Source organism: Brachycentrus maculatus, unplaced genomic scaffold, assembly GCF_059751285.1.
Source record: "Brachycentrus maculatus isolate JH-2025_06_01 unplaced genomic scaffold, ASM5975128v1 h1tg000201l, whole genome shotgun sequence".
Classification (NCBI taxonomy): domain Eukaryota; kingdom Metazoa; phylum Arthropoda; class Insecta; order Trichoptera; family Brachycentridae; genus Brachycentrus; species Brachycentrus maculatus.
The window spans coordinates 681,925-704,020 of record NW_028280952.1 but is presented as its reverse complement, the minus strand read 5'-3'; the positions used below and the strand labels follow the sequence as shown (position 1 = coordinate 704,020).

Below are 22,096 nucleotides of genomic sequence, written 5' to 3'. Positions count from 1 at the left end.
TTCAAATGTTATCTGTTGTGAATGGGTCATTCATTCCATTCGCGTCACAATCTGAAGAGTTGCAAACGACGGTGCAAAGAAAAATGGTTAATTATTTTGAGGACTTTAGGTTGTTGGCCTCAAGTGTGTGTAAGGTTGACGTATCCTCAGTTGATATGGAATATATTGTAGTTCTTTTGAAACCATAAACGCAAAAAATGTAGGGTTTTCCGAAAAGCGCAGATGTGTAAAATTTTGCAATAGCTAGAAAATAGATTATATTTGTTTTGAACCAGTTCTTGGACATTTCGGATCGGAAGCGAACATGATATGTAGAGATACCGTCGGAAGTCTGAAACCCCCGCGAGGGAAATGCCAGAATGCGGAGTGGTCGCGGTGATCAGATGGTACGCAATTATAATAATGAATAGATTTATATTATCCACTGACACTTCGTGATGGAATTGCATTTTTAATTTATTATTAGATTAAAACCAATATTTTTAGCTTTTCCACTTTTTTATTTGACCAGCGACCGGGTTTCGTCGTTACCGACATCATCAGACCAGTCTGATGATGTCGGTAACGACGAAACCCGGTCGCTGGTCAAATAAAAAAGTGGAAAAGCTAAAAATATTGGTTTTAATCTAATAATAAATTATAATAATGAAATTAATTTCTGTTTCTCACACTTTCTGCGCTCGTCTGCTTGGCCGGTTTATTACATAAATATCTCATTAAAGTCAACGTTAATAGCTGAAAAGTGGGTAGCTAGTCCGTTTCTAATTTATACATGTCTGGTTTGCAAGTACATAGGTATGTATAACATATAAGCCCGCCAATGTACTTTTTATTTTCTGTACATGAAGTTTAAAATAAATAAATAAATAAATAAATAATAATATTCATCATATGTAATTAGTTTTATTCAAAAGACGTGATTTTTAACGCTGGTCTGCATTGCCGGCTACCATGGTGTAATCTATACAAGTTAGTACTGGTATGGTACTCCTAGTGCCCTAGCCACTGCTGCTATTCTCCTTTAACATTTCTTACAATTACTATTTTCGTACGATAATAAAAAAAAACATTTCGAGACTCAAAATCAACATCGACCGATTATTTTCTTAAGGTTTCGTTTGTACCTTACTTCGATCCGATTCAGCGACCATCTCGTTCCTTCAAATTTGTCCTCGTTACTTTTTTGTACGATTATTCTCATCGAACGTTTCACGTCACTTGTAGCTTCCCGAGATTTCCTTCATTGGAAAAATGCGGTATTGCAGCGCAATACTTATATGAAGAGTAATTAATGTTTATACTTTCACTAACTAAAGTTTATAGTTTTCTTCACCTTTTCAAGTTTTTATTTGTATTGATAATTGTTTAAAGATATATTGTAAGTTTGCCGCCAAAGTTATAATAGTTATATGAATCAGAAATAACACCTATTTATCCGACTTCGGTTGTATCCGGAAGACGCGAGTCTATTCCGCACGCTGCATTACCATGTTCACCGTGAGCCGAGGATGCTCGCGAATCTACCATACAGCCCAGCGCGTTGGGAAGCCACAGTAGAGTCAAACCTCGATATAACAGACTAATTGGACGGAGAGGGTGTCCGTTAAAGCCGATAGCCCGTTTTATAAAATAGGTTTAAAATAAATCGAAAAACTTTTTTTTGAAAATACGAACCTATTTGGATATAAATAAACAATACAAAACACAAAAAGCCATTTATTGCCTTCGGACACTCGTGAATAAACTTTGCTGTTTGATATCGACGCGCTTGCTCTTGGTAATCCTGCTTTGAAAAAGGAATCAAAATTTGTTTGCACTTTTGAAGTTTTGAAACATAATTTGTGATCATCATGGCCGTTAAAAATTGTTTACACGCGGCAACACTTGAATTTAAACGTGTATGATATAAACGGGGCGGTGTTAATTTTTTTACATTTGCCCGCATGTTTTGTCCGTTGTATCCGAAGTTCGTTAAAAAAGAAGTCCGTTATATCGAAGTTTTACTGTATAGCGAATGTACAGTGCTTCTACGCCTTACCCTGTAACGCTAGATAAACATTTCACCCCAAAATCATGATCGATTTATTCATAAACTTTAAATTGGCTATCTGTATTATATTTGACATAATTTGGTCCACAGCAGCACAGCCTGTTGTCGTGTTGTGTTTCTGTGCGGATCTTAACATTTATAAAAATATTATCAACATTTGAAGCGCCGACTTTGTGATATTATAACTTGCAAGATTACTCTCTGCGGAGAGCTAATGCCCTCGTGGCCTTATTTTAGTCGTTTGAATACTTTACTAGGAATGATTACTACTCGGTACTCGGCCTCGCGTTATTCTGCGGGTCCATATCGCTGTGTCATTTATATGATTACGTATATCTTTATATGCCGACCATTCTCGTACAATATACATATTATTTATTTGGATTAGTAAAATTACAACACCATTTCAATATTCTTCAGTATTTTATTTTTATTTTTGATAAATAAAAATAGCACAAAAACAGATATAATTAGATACGTCCAACAAGTAATTTGAAGTACTTGTACCTATTATTGGATTAGAATTTCGGAAATGCGCCTATAATTGAAATGACTGCAAGATAACCCGACTGGATTCACATGGACCGGTTTCGGATGGGTACGCCGAATACACTTTGAGGCGAGCCAGTTTTTCTAATTGTCGACCATTTGATATTTTCTATAATTTCTAAAAAACTAACTAACTAACCATCACGCCGCTTCCCCGCAGGGGTAGGCAGAGAGAATCGAACGCCACACCACTCTGTCTTTGCAAACATTCTTTGCTTCTTCTACATTCATGCATCTCCTCATACATACCCGACGATTATTACGACTCCTGACCCGGCCGCTTTCAAGTATTTGACATACCTGATTGTGCCAAGTTTTCCTCGGTCGTCCTCTGCTTCTTTTTCCAATACAATAAGTATATAATTATTTGTGAAAATATCTGTTCTCCGCGTGGGTTTTCGCATTGAAACCTGGAATATAGTATTGGGTGGTATTTAAAGAATGTAACAATATGTATTCTTATTTTTATAATAACGAACAACTCGCGACGTCTTCAATGTTTTCGACCGCGAGTCAGAATCGCTAAATTCGCCACCCCTTTTACCGCGGAGTTTACGCAGCCTACTGACGAATTTCGTACCAGAAGCGGGGGTCTAATTAGGGCATTTCAAACTATTTTGTCCCGGTTTTGACGGCATCGTTATCAACTTTTTTATACGACGAATACCTTCGCGAAGTGTTGCAGTATGTCGCCAACTTAAGTATATGTCGTATTTCGATAATCGAATTTAGTGATTGAATATGATGAATGATATTATTAATATTTCGGATATTTATAAATGCGAAGAGTGTGTTATATCCGATATACCTCCTTGGACTCTTGTGTTCCTGGCGTCGTGTCTTCCTGACGCGTGGTCGCGAGGAGTCGCGAGGTCCGCTCTGCAATGCAGTACGGCGGATGCATTGCGCCTAGTGCAGTCGGTTTGTTACAGTTAGTCCCGACGCTTAGATTTCCGTATCCACGTGTACTTACACGTGTAATGTATAATTTTACGTTTATATAAATTGCAAGTCGCGAAGTGATCGCATTCGAAAGAGAAGATTTTTTTCGACGGTAACAACCGCTCGACTAATATAGTCGTATGACAATTTATTATGGCCACCCTATGAAATTGACAATATTCATATATAATCCTATTTTTCTTACTATGAAGTGATGAATTATTTTATTTAATTTATATGGAGGTGTTAATTACATTTTCGTCACGTAATAATCGGTGCATTTTTTATGCTTTTGGCAACACTGTCTTTCCTGAAAGCCATTTTATACGAAACTATCTTTTTACGTCATTTTTTCTAAGTGCACATGTGGATTTTACTCGAACAATTGCTATAGTTATATTTTTAGTAAGTACTCAAATCTGTTGTTATATTATTTTGTGAACCTTTTTCTATATCTGATCATAAAAATATTTATGTTTTATACCATATTTGATTAAATATGTGTGTTTAAACAAATACTCAACTATTGTACTAAAATATTTTCTTAGTTTTACACTTGGGCAAAAATAAGATTCATCACCCCAAAAATTGCTGAAATTCGATTGCTGCTCACTAATACTAGTTATTCCCGTAGAAAAATTGCTAAAATATGTGATATTTCTCTAGAATCTGTCCAAAATATATAGGAAAAAATGCTAATATGGAGAACTTATCACCGAAATGGGTTGGGAAATGTTGTGAATGTTTTTTTAACACCGCGTGGTGAAAGGATATTAACAAAAATAGTATGAGAAAACAGGCAACGAATGATGCAATAATTAACAAATAAGAGGAATCTGGAATCAAGATGTCCAAGCGAAAAGCTCAATGTCGTCTACGAGATCTTGGTTATAATTCGAGACATCCAGCAAAAAACCGAAATGGACACAAAAAAGGCTATAATAGCAACAACAAAAAAATAGGAATTGACTGAAGATGATTGAAAATCCGTTTCTCACTCACCGTGAGTGGTTATATACTAATATTACTAACATTTTTGTAAAAAAAATTATTAGTAATTTATTTTTCGATCTCGAGTAGGGGAGAACCACCATGAAGAGAACATTTTTGATCAAATTCCTGTAAATACAAAAGCAATACACTGTTTTAAAAACAAAATATGAAGTTTTGTTCATTCCTTCCTTCAATAATTCCCAAAGTGAATTTGAATTCTCCTGTTAGATTCTAGGCTATGGACAATTTTACAAAAAATGGAAAACGTTCGCTTCAAGGGTTAGTGTACTATGAAGAGAACACTGGTTCCCATGAAGAGAACAAGCACAAACGTTAATCGTAATGTGGAATTATATTTGTCCATCCTTACTTAATTTGACAGGTTCTGGAATAAAATACAATTTAATGAAATTACGACTGGATATCAGGAAAATTTAAATATGAAAATGAATAAAAACATGTTACATTGATAAACAAGAATATAAAAATATGCATATGGTTTTAGAAACATGGTCAACACTAAAATTTTTACGAATACCTATATCGTGTTTATATTCGAAATTTTCTCGGCTTCTTGTGCCTACTTTGATCGTTTAATAACTTTCCACAAAAATGTTGTTGCTCTACCTGTCGCCTTAGCTACACTGCGAATGCTTTTCCTTTGTACGATGACGGCATCTATTGCATCTTTGAATTCGTCGTCCATCTTAAGATTTATTTTCGGCAATGTATGATTGGGTACATTTTATGTGATAAATATATTATTTAATAAACAAAACACACATAAAAACCCAAGAAGAGAACACTAAGCCTATGAAGAAAACGTTCTCTTCATGGGACTGCGGCGTGTTCTCTTCATGGAATTAGGACTTATTTTAGAAAAATATTGAAATTATCGAGATGGATTTAATATTATTCAATATAACTTTACCACATAAAAATTATAAAATCAAGTTAAACTTCGGGTAAACCCACTTACTATTAAATTCCACGCTTACTATTAAAAAGTCAGAAGATGAAGCAGTTAGCACAGTTAATTTTTTTACCACGTCCGAAAACCTCTTTCTTCCACTGTCCGAAGCACAATGAATGAAATTCCCGCCAATTTAACGCGTGATGTCATCACACCACTGTGATCACGTGATGGGGTGCGGGGTGTCCCTAGGTTTATTACTTTCCTTGCAAATGCAACTGTTCTCTTCATAGGCCGTTCTCTTCATGGTGGTTCTCCCCTACCTATATAATCTTGACTAGGAGTTACCGTGTTAAATATGTTTACTAAAAATTTACTAAAGAAGTTTATTTAAAGTAATAGGCGTTTATAAATTTTGAAAAGTTCTCAGCTTTGGTCAAATACGCTGAAAATAATTACGAACGAAGTTTATTTAAAGTAATAGGCGTTAATAAAATTTGAACGGTTCTCAGCTTTGGTCAAAAGGAGAGAGCTATTTACCGCGTACTTCTCAACAGATGGCAGTTCTGTCTGATGCGAATGCATTGTTACAATACTGCGTATGTGATAAATATGATGAAAATAGAAGAAGCTACAAAGTGGATCACTTAAACCAGGTCCTAAACCCCGTGAACGCTTATATACTTCCATATCTCCCTTTGTATAAGATGATTGGTTCCTGTCAGGACACCTAATATTTTTTTCTCCGCATATTTACAGAAATAGAAATTAAATATAAAAAGTAGTATAAAAGACGAAGATATTTACAGGTGCGATATAGTCTTCACGAAGTCTTCGGCCGTGTAATTTTTTAAAGGAAATTTGTTTCTCGGACAATTAAATCATATAATAGAAATGAGAACACTGAAATCCTAATCCCTCGCATAAAAAGATTGTTCCTTCCTTTCGAATTGATGGCCCTCGGAAATGCGACAAGTCGTCGAAATCATGCGATGGCGGCGCTTTCGATGCATAAAACGAAATGCTCCAGTTAAATCCTCGGAACATAGTGCCAGGCGAGAGATAATGGCCAAACAACCGGACCCTATCATCTCGGTGTCACACTATGTACAGTGTAAGCCCTTGTAGTAATAAATTGGATCGGTATTGATAAGGAACACGCATCACTGCGCCCGCTCCTCATCCCGTCGCGTGTTACGAAAGCGTTCGGAATTGTATCAATGAAGATTTTTCTTATTCATAAAAAATAATCCCCTATTTAATACCCCTCTTTGTATACCTGCTTATTATTAAATCCTTTTCAAAGGTCACCGTAATATTTTATTTCAGGAGTGGCTGTTTTTAGCGGAGAAAAAAGTTCGATACGCAAAAATAAATGGGTGGGATTTTGTTTTTTCTTTCTTACCATTTTCGTTAGTGATGATTTTACCGAATGTATTCCTTATTTATATGCTTTATTTATTTGATGAGATCGTTCCGCCCGTTCCGTTACACCCGCCAAGGCTAAAGTTTTATTTTGTCTTTTCGTATAGGTATTATAGCTATTATTGTATCTGTTTTTCCTCCTCACAATGTTTCTAATCGATCTCTCTTTCCTACAGTTATATATTTATTGTATGGTTTTACAGGTTTAAACAATTGATTTTTAACATCACGAAACTCTTTTAAACGCATATAAAACCTGTTATTCCACAGTCGGCTGATACTTTTGTATTGTTTGCTGTCAGTGTTCGATTTATTGAGATTATAATTTATTTTTATAGAATTATTAAGTGAAATATATATGACCACCTATTGTCAAAACAATGTTTAGGGTTCAAACTTTTTTTACGATCTAGCTCACTCATAAACCTTATAGATATCATAACTCTAGAAATCTAAAAATAAAGGTCTAGTCCTGCGTAAAGTGACGCAAATATTAATTCGACCAATAGCAAATTAGCCGGAGATAATCACATAGATCTTCGAAGGTCATATTACCAATTAATTTTGTACAAACGTAACACTTGCATTAGGACATTTCGCGATTCCATGAAATATTACACAGGTAAGTACGGATATTCGCTTCGTTCGCTAAAATTCAATAGGGGAGGATTCACGTAATTATTTTTAAATCGAGTGTTTTTTGAATGCATGAGTATTAAGAAGTATTTATCGATTTGTAATCTTGTGGAAGAGGCGAAAACGGTTTGCAGACAGATTGGTGTAGTGGAACTACCGCGCTGGTGTCGAGCGTCGATAGGATATATGTAGATGATTCCGTGGCCTTCGTGTCGTGTGTTTGCTCCGATAGCGGCCATCCGTGGCCCCGCGCACAACTCACCCCGCGATACATTGTACGATTAAGGGCAGATGTAGCATCGATGTTCCCACTTTATCTCGTCTTATTTATTTTGTAAATTAAAACTGGCAACATATCGCGTCATTACGGATGGATGAACATCCTTTTGGAAAGTTGGTAGCGATGCCTTTGAAAGTGCCGACTTTAACGCCAGCGCTTAAAAGTTCCAACAGCCGTCAACTCTCCAGTACTAGCAGTATGAAATTCCTGAACAGCGATGGCTAGTTTTGCAATTTCGATTATTGCGTTCGAAATGACTCGAAAATATTAATCGAAAAAAAATAATGACAGCTGCCGTGACGTAGTCGGGTAGACGCTCGACTGCGAAACATCCGTCGCGGGTTCGATCCCGCTAATTGCATAATTCTTTTTAAAATATCTACCTTCCCTATTCTTGCTATCGTATATCTGCTGAATGTCTCAAAAAAAAAGCTTTGCGGGTTATTTATTCCCTGTACAGTACAGTACAAGTCGACTAAACACGCGTTCGGATATATTACGACACTAGATTTCTTTTATTCGCAATAGAACATTCCGGCGCCAGTGTGTTTTATTTGTGAAACTTTTGGAGGCAAACGTCTCCGGCGATAAAACGTAAAACGATTTTCCTTTTAATTTGCGTTATTTACCGTCGCTCTTTCTACGGTGGTCCTATCGACCTTTCTAGAACTTTATTTACGTCCAGGAGAGCCGATTGAAGAACGTTAGTCGAGATAACCGTAAAATACTGTCCTCTTATAAATTATAGTGTTTGCGTAATCCTAAAACTATAAACAAACCGTCATTATAGCGTATGCTCGTATAAACTACGCGGGGTCTTGTCACTGGGCAGATTGGGCTAGCTCGATGTTGCTTACGACTAAACCATTCGTCGTAACGTACTATTGTCAATTTATATCGAGTTCATTTAAAATTTTCAAGGTTTTCAAAAAATCTTTTAAAAAAATTGTAAAAATACTAATTTTGGAAGTTATTGTTACCTTAGACATTTTGGAACGGAACATTTTTATTGGGCTACCGGTTTCCAACATCGCAAAAAAATATTTGACGCAGTTAGTAAAGAAAACTTTTACATTACATAGGCATGAGATACTTGACAGACATAATATGCAATCAGTAATGTCGACAACCTGGGGTCGTCAACAATAGGCCTGTTTATTCTACCTGCAGAACGTAAGTTATGGTGGAAAGAATAAATTGTTTTTCCGGCTTTCTACAAACTGCCTAAATTTTCTTAACCTTATTTGTCGATAGATTCATTGATGTTATTTTTAACGTGTCTTGCCGTAAATACGAATGTTCGTTTACGTGTTTTATTACGAATAGAAATATTTTTAGAATATATTTTTATGATTTCTACGTATACGGTATACGGTAGGTACACAATATTAATATTTCAATGTTATTTTTCAAGAGAATTATGCTCGACGTTAAGTGATTTGAGGGAATCTGTTGTTGTGGAAATTCTGAAAATATTAATTTTTCTTCCATTCAGTTATTCGGCGTTTAAGCGTTTCGTTCGAGTTTTATTTTTAAGCCTAAATTAAAAGTTAATACAATATTTTTAATTCATATTTTTACGAGGTACAACGGATGATTTGAAAATTGCATGCCGAAAGGATTATTTTAATATAGAATTTTTATTATTTTTTTTTCATTCATTGATTTCATCATAAGCATAATTGCAAATTGAAGTAAGGTGCCCTAAACTGAGTCCCGCGCCAAGGGGACATTTTACAATATCATTCATAAGTACAATATGACTGAATAATACGATCTATTTCAAATCTACCTATTTCCATTATCTATTTATGAATAGCTTTTTATATATTTGTTTAAATTTTCAACAACGTTATGGATAATGGAAGCGAGTTTATACATTTTTTGCGTAATGATCAAAGTTATTTTGACCAAAAGAGATAAGTACTTATTAGATTTTGTTTGATAAAAATTTTCTTCGAAATAGATAGCATTAAAAAATTAATCTTTAAATATTTTTGCAATAGTAAATTTATTCAAACTTTTAGTACTGCAGAATATATGAACATTGGCGGGCTTATTGCAACCACCTAAAGCAGACTAGTGATACAAGTTTCAGCCTCATTTGAGCGTTTGTAATCAGAGGGGCGATAGTGCTCGTACATAATGTACCAACAAAAAAGACATCAACTAGATTAATTGCAATACGATAAAACGAACAAACCGTAAACTGATGAAAGTAAGGAAGGCGAAGGAAGAGTGCTAGTTAGGAGAGTGGATAGCTAGGATTCCAACGATAGATGCTGTAGTCATGTTTCGGGCGTTTCTTGTAGCCGTCAGAAATGTTATGGTAACGCGTGTACGTATGTCGCGTAAGGCGAGTAATATGGCCGTAACCGTAGTAAACACAATTATAGGATTCAATGCGATTTCCTCCGCTCGGCAGAGTGCTTCGGTGCTCTGGTCCCCTGGCTGGCGCGGGCGCGGGATCGATGCTCTCTCCCTCCCCCTCCCCTTCCCCCTTCATCCCTCTCCCCTCCCCCCTCCCCGCCCGCACTGTACGTGTACGTGTGTAGTGTGTACCCCCGTGACACGGTTTTTTTAACGGCCCAGCCACTCGAAATAAAAATATTTTCTAATACATATTTCAACATGTAATGCGTTAACTTTGCTGTCGCACATGTTCAAAATATCTTATATCCTCACTAAGATTTGATCCGTACAGGTTTTGAGTATAGCACTTATACTCACTTACTCGTCAGCGTGCTAATAAAACGCTATATATATTACGTACAGATACGATACAGATAACGTTGTTGAAGGAACTCAGGGTGAAGCATATTACCGTTATATGGAATAGAGGATAAATGGGAAATGCGAGTAGGAAATGGAGAATACCAGTAACGGCAAGGGCAATCGGTTTATTGCTTATTTGTAATTTGTGGTACCTTTGACTACTGCTTATCTGATTCTTGAATAATATGCCTTTATATTATAATTGTCAAAATGTATCTAGGGCTCGACCAGTGATTCTCGAGATATCGATATCGCCCCCTTGCGAAGTCTAGGTACGGGGACGGAAGAGGGGGAACGAGGGGACAATTAGTTTGGATAACAATTACCTAATCACTTTCTTCTTCTCTTTTTTAATTTTCTAACCGATTTCTATATCCAATGATTATTGGGTTGCATCATAATTGTTTCCATTATTGTATATTAACCTACGGTGCTCTGGCTGTCGATCCCCTCGGATAGATAACGCCTTAACTACGAAAGAGATAACTTCGCTTTCCTATCGACGACCTGATCAATTATCACTAGCAACGGGCGCTGGACCAAATCATTTAGAAAAGAGGTACAGAGACGCTAGATTACTTGCTACCATTTTCCTCCTATATTTAGCGCGAGTATCTCGAGTACCTAGACGACTAAAAATTTAAAGAAACAGTTTAATTTCAGCTAGGTGGGGTAAACAGTACGCTGAAACTGCATCGATAAGTTTTATTAAATACCCCCTTAGTAAAAGGAAATTTAAAAAAATAACGTTTATCGAGGCGAATTTGAAGATTTATTGGGAAACATAAAACCGGCAGCTAATTTCCAGAAAAAAACGCTAACGGTGGTACCTAGTACCTAAACTGACATTGCTGGGCGAAGTTACATGATTTATACGTATTCCGATTATCATGTTGATCTCTCTTTATCTGCAAGTATAATCGGATTATATCCCGTCCCTCGGGTGGTGGCGGGTGGCGGGTGGGGGGTGGGAGGGGGTCGAGGGGCGCTCCGACTGAATGCCGGTATCACCGCGAATTTTAATTTAATAAACTCGCAGCATTACCGACTCCCCGACTTTATACAAATTGATATAAATTATGCACTTTGCCGGAGAAAACGTTCGCTTTGAAGATTTCCTTTACGCTAGACGGAGAATATTTAGTCATTTTACGTTCCTCGACTATTTTCGCTATTTAAATTATCGATGGCAGTGTACATATTCAATGAACTCTCGGGTACATGTTATCACTTCCACGTTATCCAGTGTTTGGCCAGAAACACCTCTCGTTGTTTGCCCTTTCGCTCATATGGTTAATCATTACTATTTTCGTTATTAAAACGATCACATTTGATTTTTAGGAGGTCTGACACCTTTTTCATAATTCTGATTTGTTGTTTCTGCTCATCTTACTCCCCCGCCTGATGGACTATCCTGCGGATTTTGCTTCATATAGAATGTTCTTAGGCCACTACGGAATTCTATCGTCCGGCAGTCCGGTTTCGAAAAATAAAAGCGACTACGACAGTTTAGCGTGATCGAATTTACGCGTAACGTGTTCACGCTACGATCAAGTGCACCGATCCGAAGAAAGATGGACAAAAGCACAAGCCAATCCAAGCCAATCATCGTTTTATCACGCTAACCGAAGTGCCGGACCGTAAAATTCCGTGTAGTGCACAAACGCCCTTAGTCTCCTTTTTATTATTGTATTTTTTAATGTAACTTTGGGCTGGTATTAAAATCAGACGACAGAAGTTTGTTCCAATCGCGTTATTTTGTAAAAAAACCGCTCACTACGACAGGTATTGTAACAACATGATCTAGCTTCATTGCCAGCTTCGCAGAAACTAATTCGAATACGTCCATTTGTTTTTGTCAACGGGTTTGATAATGCCCTTGATAATGATAGCTAACTCACTAACATGTAAAACGCTTCTCCGCGAAGTATAGAACGGCACACCTATCTCCATGTTTTGTCAACGGGTTTGATAATGCCCTTGATAATGATAGCTAACTCACTAACATGTAAAACGCTTCTCCGCGAAGTATAGAACGGCACACCTATCTCCATGTTTTGTCAACGGGTTTGATAATGCCCTTGATAATGATAGCTAACTCACTAACATGTAAAACGCTTCTCCGCGAAGTATAGAACGGCACACCTATCTCCATGTTTTGTCAACGGGTTTGATAATGCCCTTGATAATGATAGCTAACTCACTAACATGTAAAACGCTTCTCCGCGAAGTATAGAACGGCACACCTATCTCCATGTTTTGCCAACGGGTTTGATAATGCCCTTGATAATGATAGCTAACTCACTAACATGTAAAACGCTTCTCCGCGAAGTATAGAACGGCACACCTATCTCCATGTTTTGTCAACGGGTTTGATAATGCCCTTGATAATGATAGCTAACTCACTAACATGTAAAACGCTTCTCCGCGAAGTATAGAACGGCACACCTATCTCCATGTTTTGTCAACGGGTTTGATAATGCCCTTGATAATGATAGCTAACTCACTAACATGTAAAACGCTTCTCCGCGAAGTATAGAACGGCACACCTATCTCCATGTTTTGCCAACGGGTTTGATAATGCCCTTGATAATGATAGCTAACTCACTAACATGTAAAACGCTTCTCCGCGAAGTATAGAACGGCACACCTATCTCCATGTTTTGCCAACGGGTTTGATAATGCCCTTGATAATGATAGCTAACTCACTAACATGTAAAACGCTTCTCCGCGAAGTATAGAACGGCACACCTATCTCCATGTTTTGTCAACGGGTTTGATAATGCCCTTGATAATGATAGCTAACTCACTAACATGTAAAACGCTTCTCCGCGAAGTATAGAACGGCACACCTATCTCCATGTTTTGTCAACGGGTTTGATAATGCCCTTGATAATGATAGCTAACTCACTAACATGTAAAACGCTTCTCCGCGAAGTATAGAACGGCACACCTATCTCCATGTTTTGTCAACGGGTTTGATAATGCCCTTGATAATGATAGCTAACTCACTAACATGTAAAACGCTTCTCCGCGAAGTATAGAACGGCACACCTATCTCCATGTTTTGTCAACGGGTTTGATAATGCCCTTGATAATGATAGCTAACTCACTAACATGTAAAACGCTTCTCCGCGAAGTATAGAACGGCACACCTATCTCCATGTTTTGTCAACGGGTTTGATAATGCCCTTGATAATGATAGCTAACTCACTAACATGTAAAACGCTTCTCCGCGAAGTATAGAACGGCACACCTATCTCCATGTTTTGCCAACGGGTTTGATAATGCCCTTGATAATGATAGCTAACTCACTAACATGTAAAACGCTTCTCCGCGAAGTATAGAACGGCACACCTATCTCCATGTTTTGCCAACGGGTTTGATAATGCCCTTGATAATGATAGCTAACTCACTAACATGTAAAACGCTTCTCCGCGAAGTATAGAACGGCACACCTATCTCCATGTTTTGTCAACGGGTTTGATAATGCCCTTGATAATGATAGCTAACTCACTAACATGTAAAACGCTTCTCCGCGAAGTATAGAACGGCACACCTATCTCCATGTTTTGTCAACGGGTTTGATAATGCCCTTGATAATGATAGCTAACTCACTAACATGTAAAACGCTTCTCCGCGAAGTATAGAACGGCACACCTATCTCCATGTTTTGCCAACGGGTTTGATAATGCCCTTGATAATGATAGCTAACTCACTAACATGTAAAACGCTTCTCCGCGAAGTATAGAACGGCACACCTATCTCCATGTTTTGCCAACGGGTTTGATAATGCCCTTGATAATGATAGCTAACTCACTAACATGTAAAACGCTTCTCCGCGAAGTATAGAACGGCACACCTATCTCCATGTTTTGTCAACGGGTTTGATAATGCCCTTGATAATGATAGCTAACTCACTAACATGTAAAACGCTTCTCCGCGAAGTATAGAACGGCACACCTATCTCCATGTTTTGTCAACGGGTTTGATAATGCCCTTGATAATGATAGCTAACTCACTAACATGTAAAACGCTTCTCCGCGAAGTATAGAACGGCACACCTATCTCCATGTTTTGTCAACGGGTTTGATAATGCCCTTGATAATGATAGCTAACTCACTAACATGTAAAACGCTTCTCCGCGAAGTATAGAACGGCACACCTATCTCCATGTTTTGCCTTCGACTTATTCTTCGCCTATATCTTCTCGTGTATGGGAATATATAGGCGACCCGCCAATTATTCTAGCTTCGGAGTAGATTATGTTATATAGTGCACATTTAGACTTCATTTGGCTTACGACGGCTATATACTGGGGCGACGCTCGCAGCTTGTCACCCGCCTTTCTCCCATCACATCGTAGTCCTAAGTTTCGTAATATACGTTTCTCGTACAACGTTTTCAGAGTGATACATGCAACCTAATGTGGAACATGCAAACTCTACTCCACAGGTGTAAGCCGTAAACGGACTCGTGCACTCATCGTGCGTCGCGTCTAATTAAGCAAACTATTTTATTTTATGTTATCTACATACCTAAATTACGTGCATTGACAGCTTCTCGCTAAATTACTTATCGTGGAAGTTGTAGGTACAGTATGAACTTCTTCTTTCTTTTAGGCTCTGTCCGCAGTCGAGCGGTGAACAGGGCACCGAGTCGAATTGGCCGAATTGAATTGATCAATCCCGCATTCCAGATTATTAGACAAAGGAGTGTAATGTGTATCGCGGGATACAGATGATGAGAGTGAAGGAGCTCCGTTGCCTTTCCACGTATCAATAGTATCCCTCACTCGAGGTGAGAGACATTACTGATATGTGGGAAAGGTAATGGAGGATGAATGATGAATACTATAGGAGAGTAAAAGAGAATAGCAGAAATAGCTAAGCTCTTGTTAAGTTATACGCTGCTAATAATAATATGTAATGTGTACGTGTCCGAGTTTTTACAATGCGAAACGGTAACAATGATAAAAGCCTTTTTGTATTTATTTTTAAACGAATCAATTTTTATTTTTCAGCCTTATCCTCCTAGACCGGGTCAGCCATCTACTCCGAACGCGCACGACCCCGAATCGGTAAGTGTACTTATACATTGTTGCAACTTAATAATGTCCATAGGACAAATAACACGATTTGATGCGATTCTGGAATAATGCAATCAGTTTTGCTAGTCTTCAATAATTTAAGTATACACGTGGTATAAAAAAAATCTCAGCCCCAAAACGGTAAAATATCTCGTGTGTATTTTAATCCATTCGAGTAGCCTGCTTAGAATTCCAGTTTAGTAACATTATAGTACGTATGTATGGACATTCGTTGGAGACAACAATAACATATAATGGGTCTCGCACGCGTGGACAGGTTAGTAACGAGACGTCCGTCCATATTATGCAGCAGGTTATGTGTACACAGGTAGGTACTCCGCACGCAGTGCTTAGAATCGGGAGCTGCGCATCTGATAATCTCGGGGGTAGACTGATTGGGGACGTAATAATTCATCGGGAGGGCTGAAGGGGTTAGTAAACTCGCTGCGAGTCCGCTGCAACACTGTTCGGTGCTTGGTTTAGTTATCGGAATTATCGAGCTTAAAACAAAAATTAAAAAATTATCCGTACAACTACTGATTTCCATGATCAAACCGAATCGATAAGCGTTTGAAAGAATTAAGGACATGTTTAGCAATATATGTATTCCGAAAGTCCTCGTTACTCCTAGATTACCTATGACGTATTGCTGTCTGCTGTTAACTAGACTCGGCTTTCAACCGAATTTCAATTTTGACCGAGTGTCGTTCACAAACATTGATTCGTTCCAATAAAAGAAATGGTGACCATTTTTAAACAATATAGACTGTAAACATACCAACGGTACTCTACTACTTACTGCTAAGGACAATTTGAACACTTCGGTGTCGAGATCTCTGTTCCTTATCTATAAATGTAATAAATTAAACCTGACTTTCGATCGGACAAGGTTAACCACAAAACTAATTTACGGATACTGCGCACAAGGTGATATGTCCCTGGAAGTAGGGAGGCTATGTTTCCTGTAATTATCGTCCTGACACTAACGGTACATGCAAATACACTATCGTCTCTGTTGCTAGCCGCGTTTGCATTTAACATGGACGGCCTGCACTTAAGTGTGTACAATATTATACCTAGATACTGTATACAGTAGTATGACGCAAGACGCAGACACGGTGTGAGGAGGATATAAGCAAACGTAGTAAAGTCTGAACATATCCGCGTGAAACAATAATAACTCTCAGGTATTCCTATCCAAGCGGCCAGACTAGGGAATAAATTACCTCCCCTTTACCTGTTCCTATTCCCTACGCCTTCCTTTTTGTTAGTTTGTAATTACGAGTATAATTGTAGTAATGTGTTAATTGTTTGAGCTGCAACACTTTACAATTTGTGTTAAGTTTTCAGTTTCTCTTATGTGTACAAGCGAAATGGTATCTTGTTACTTATTTCAAATACCTGAATAGGGTACAAACCTTACCGATGTTTTTGGTTAGTTGGGAGATATCGCTTCGCAGCAATAAGCCCGTCAGTGTTCAGTTATTGTGTAGGTGTCGTTTGATTAATAAAATAATTCGAAATCAGTTATTGCTAAGTGTCTGATTTCACTACGAGTATTATCTCGATCAATATTTCTTAGGTTTGATTTGCGAATGTGGATAAAAACGAATGTGGATTTCAAATATCTGTAAAATATATTTTAGATTAGTATTTAAAATATTTTTTAACATCCATTAACGAGATACTCGTACATGGCGGTGCCGAGAACCCTGAACAAATAGTAGAATATAACGCAAACTGCGATCAAGCGTCGAACGATTTTCGTAATCGAGCGTCAAATATAATAAGCGAGATATAATTCCAGTCGACAATTTGTTTAAAATACGGGATTCGTAACATAAGTGATACGTTTAGAATTGTACGCACATGTCGTATCGACAGTGCAATTCTCCGACCGATCAAAGTGTAGTCTGCGGCTCTCCGCGTGCAGCGCCAGTCTCCAGTCGCCTGTCGTCCCGCCAGCTAATGGCGTAGTGATGAGACCAACAGGGTGACAAAACATCTTCCTATTGTTTACAAACTTGGAGACGAGTTGCGTTTCACCCGCAAGCTGCGGTCGGCGGAAAATTAATTAATACCGAGACCACGCTAGCTGCGAATCAGGACACGCTAGTTTATTAACGGGTTGTCTACAATGTGAAAAGGAATAACGCTCAAAGCCTCTACATAAAAAAACTCGTCAACAGGGAGCATAATAAGGATGGGAAAGGTCATCGCAAACACCCGGACCAATTAAAAATAAGTATCTCTGAATTCATTTTTCAAAAGGACAAATCAATGGTAATAAAACGTAAACTTATGGATGGCTCGATCATTTTGATTATTGCGTGAACTTTAATCACATTCATTTACCTAGTTGGGTTTTGTCTTTTGACGCTAGTAAAGATGGCGGGAGAATATGTAATCACAATAGGCTGGTATAGCGGAATAGTTTGGCACCTGCCGACTTTTGGTCGACGATTGGTGATGAGTAGTACTCTGACCGGATACAGCCGCTCGCGAATGTGGACACGTCCGCTGCTAGGTAATACTAGGCACCGAGGAGTGCGCCAACGAGGCAACTCTCCCTAGATATCTATCGCTTGACCCGCCATAAAGTTAATGCGACTAGTAACGTATTCATTACTATAACTTATCCGATAGTACGTTTAACAGTACACTTGAAATTAAGATCAATTTCTTGAAAGTTCTTATGTTAAAGTTCTCAGAATCTTGCTTAAATGTAGATGTTTGAAACATTGATGATATATTATTATGATGGAATATTATTGTGGGCCCATCGAACTAATAAAGGTTTTCCCAGTAACTGCAATACGAGACGAATTACGGATACATATTACATCTCGCCCTCGGGGTGTAGGGGTCCCATACCCCGGGAATCCTGCGAATCCCTTCTCTATAAAGCACGAAGGGTTCCCCGACTGCGAATCTTTTTACAATTACATCCTGCATTCATGTTATCATGTATCCTTGTATCGCTAACATATGTTTTTATATTAGGTATGGAATCACCATTGAAATGATTAAAAATATAAGTAACAATTGTATGTTCGTTAAGTAACTATTTGCGAGTTTGTATTTATAACTCCTTAACAAACTTAGTGGCCACTTCTGAAACTGCTGGTTAGGTCAACCCAGCAACACCTGCCGAATGCATATTTTGGTACGCTCTGGGAGAACAGCTGGTACACTGCAATGAATGCATTCCTCTCCCTAATGCTCCCGACCCTTTCTCATTTCAGCAACTCGACATGGCGTACCTACGTATGCACGTATGTACCACGCTGAATTCATCTGTCATCTTGATACGTAATTGCGTAGCTTTTGAAGTATACAAATTCTGAAATGATTGCGCTTTTGGAATCGGAGTACGACAAGTCAATAATTTGTTTTAACATATTGTTTTTCAGATTTAAATAACGTGACACGAATAATTAATATAAACATTTAAAACATGTAGTGGGTACGTTGGAATTTTGTATTTATATACGTGGAATTCAACAAATTTTTTTTTAAATAACATTTGTTCACCCTTCCGACTTCTAGGGAATCGTACAAATCTGCGATATCTAGGTTACACGAGGTAAATTTTATTTTCCCACTTACTATTCGTACTTCATTTTCTTCCCCGTATAGCATTAATGTCCCGAAGCCTGAGTTCCTTACTTACTTCCTCACTTACGTCGTCTGTATATCATAGAGTATATTCCACTCCTTTATCCGAGTACCCGGAGCGTAGAACAGATCGCCTCGCCCTCGCGTGATTCGCGATCGGGTTAGCATCGCGTCAATCCGCAGTGTCTTACGCACGCGAAGAGTAGTGTAACCTAGGATCTCGTCGTCGTTTAATATGGTCCAACGTGACATTACAATTACACACCATACACACATTCGGTCCCCCCATCGAAAAGTGATTTAAAGCACGGATGGGAGGACTGCTCGAGTCGGGAGTTTGTGAAGTCGAGCCAACGTTCGTGACACCGCCATCACCGCCTCACCCCACCAGTGGGTACAGCGTACAGCGTACAGCGTACAGCGGGTACCCGCACAACTTCTCGCCGGTTTGTTTTAAAATTTATTCATCTACCCGAGTATGTGTCCCACCTGTTGCTTCTTGTCCGCGGTTGGAACTAGTTCCTCCCCATCCCCCCGCCCCCTCCTCCGCCCCGCACTGATTAGGTACTCGCCTGAAACCCACTTTTCGCCCGACCCATTCAGATCTGTTGATGCTCGCCCATCTACTCGTGCCGTTCTCTAAATCTACGCTCGTATAATATAAACGCGGGTATTATACATTTGTTACGAGCAGTGTGCAACTTACACAAGCCAGTACGAGTACAGGTATGCCCTATCCTAGTCCTAGTCCACTCATACAGATCACCTTGGCAATGGAAGATAGACGTTAGTTTTGTATAGGGGGTCTGCACTTGCCGGTCACTTAGTCAGGTGGAGTTCCGAACTGTTTGCGGGCGATGAGCGATGGTCAGAACTCGAATGTCTCGTACCGGATATATACCCGCGCTTTATCACTAGTCCATCGCGTAGGCAAAACGAGCGGACGCTAAATTTGTTCCTATTTGATACGCGTATAATTTAAAAAACACGAAGATTAAATTTGCGTCGAAAAGTTTTCTTTTCTATAAATTATCCAAATTTATTATTTTCTTTGCAAAAGTTGAATATAAGCTGAGTCGTTGAAGATCGTCTCATTGTTGAAAGCGACGGTCGCTATTGTTATTGTAGCGATCCGCTATCGATGAACCGTTTTGTGTTCAATAATTTAGTGGAGTGTAGCGCCGGGGTGCAGCCGCGGGGAGAGGGCGGCTATTGATCGGGCGGGAGGCGCGCGCTGCCGGCCCCCGCGCCCCCGCCCTCGCCCCCGCCCCCCACCACCCACCACCCCCGCCCGCTAATTAATGCTCGTCACACGAGCGCACACATCCCCTCTCCGCGCGGCAGCTCCTCGGACCCCGACTTCAGGTGGAATCTCTACAGCCTCGATCGCGATACGCTCTTGCTAACTTTACTAACGAAACTGAATAATCCGAACTGAAAATATCCTTCCCCTACTTCTACTCGGTGAAGCTTAGCTCCTTCGGCACGGAAGAATGTTGTTTTATGTTACGTATTTCTCTGGGTAGTTTTGTTTACTACATTTGCATCTAACGTAAGAATACATATTACAATGGAATTTTATGAAATTCTTATGCAATTGGCAAGCTTGTTGCTATACGTATTTTTTAAAAGGTTAAACGAACCGAATGACAACTATAGTAATTATTTTTACTTAATTATTTTTATCTACTTTATGGAACCCTAATTTATATTCGTAAATATGAATTAATCCCGAACCTATTAATTTAGATTTGGTATAAATCATATGTAATTGGTGGAAATGAGTATAGGAGATATTTCACTCTAATATTTATTTAATATTTCCCTGCACTGGTGCCTTAGGCGCCGGACTGATCCTTACCTTCATATAATTACCGATCAACCTCTATCTATGCACTTTCGGGCACTAATGAGGTAAGAAGAAAAATAGTAAAATAAGTTCGTAATACATGAATAATGTAAGTATATTACATATGCGAAATTAATAACCTGTTCTCATGATCGAGGCGCCGCACCACATGACGTCGTGAAACGGTGTTAACCTCGAAATTCCCACATTTTTGTGACGTTTACTCGGGATGGAGGCTTGGGAGGGGGAGGGGGAGGGGGTGTGGTGGCAGTGATTCCCTAAAAAGCCTTATATATTACAAAGCCACTGCTGCTACCCTGACCTAGGCCGAACCCTTTCCTGGGCCGCCTCTCGCGTTAGATGATAAACAGCTGTTTCTTGTTTAGTACGCTAATTGTACTTCTTCCTGTCGGGAGAGTATACTAGCTATTTTATTTTTACAAACTGTTCGTCTTTGTATATATTTGGACGTTTCCCTTAACCGTATCCATTCGGGTTTTAAATCCGTTTCTGAACGAATTCTTTACTTTTTATAATACAATGGAAGACAACAATTTCATATAGTAATTTCATTTTTTTATGTCTGCCAGGTAAAAAAAAATAACTAATATTTTTTGGTTAACTTTTAACATCCTAGCAAAACCGATCGACAACCGGTTTAAAAAAGCATAAAATCATTAGAAATGAAAATCCAGAGTGAAGTTTATTCAACACTCGGCTTAAGTTTATTGATAGTAAAAACGTTAACTTATGCATGGAATCAATGCCCAGAAGCTACTTTGATTCTTAACTTAAGCGAATCGAGTTGTCGAGCATGTCATGTCGAGCAGCCTCTACGGAACAAACGGCGAGCTGCACGAATAGAGGCGCGGATGAACTAATGGAGAGTGTTGCTCCATATTCCGCTTGAAGGTGTGCAGGGTACCGACCGGTTTATCATTACAAATTGATGATATTTGTAAGAGTAATATTTGTGG

At 38.7% G+C, this 22,096-nt stretch overlaps 1 protein-coding gene across 1 annotated transcript in view; it reads left to right on the top strand.

The window, feature by feature from the left end:
- Positions 1-22,096, top strand: part of osa (trithorax group protein osa) — a 124,782-nt gene that overhangs the window by 44,378 nt on the left and 58,308 nt on the right. Inside the window, 1 exon segment of the mRNA XM_088263571.1 lies at positions 15,587-15,643. Within this exon segment, the coding sequence (XP_088119697.1) occupies positions 15,587-15,643 (57 nt within the window).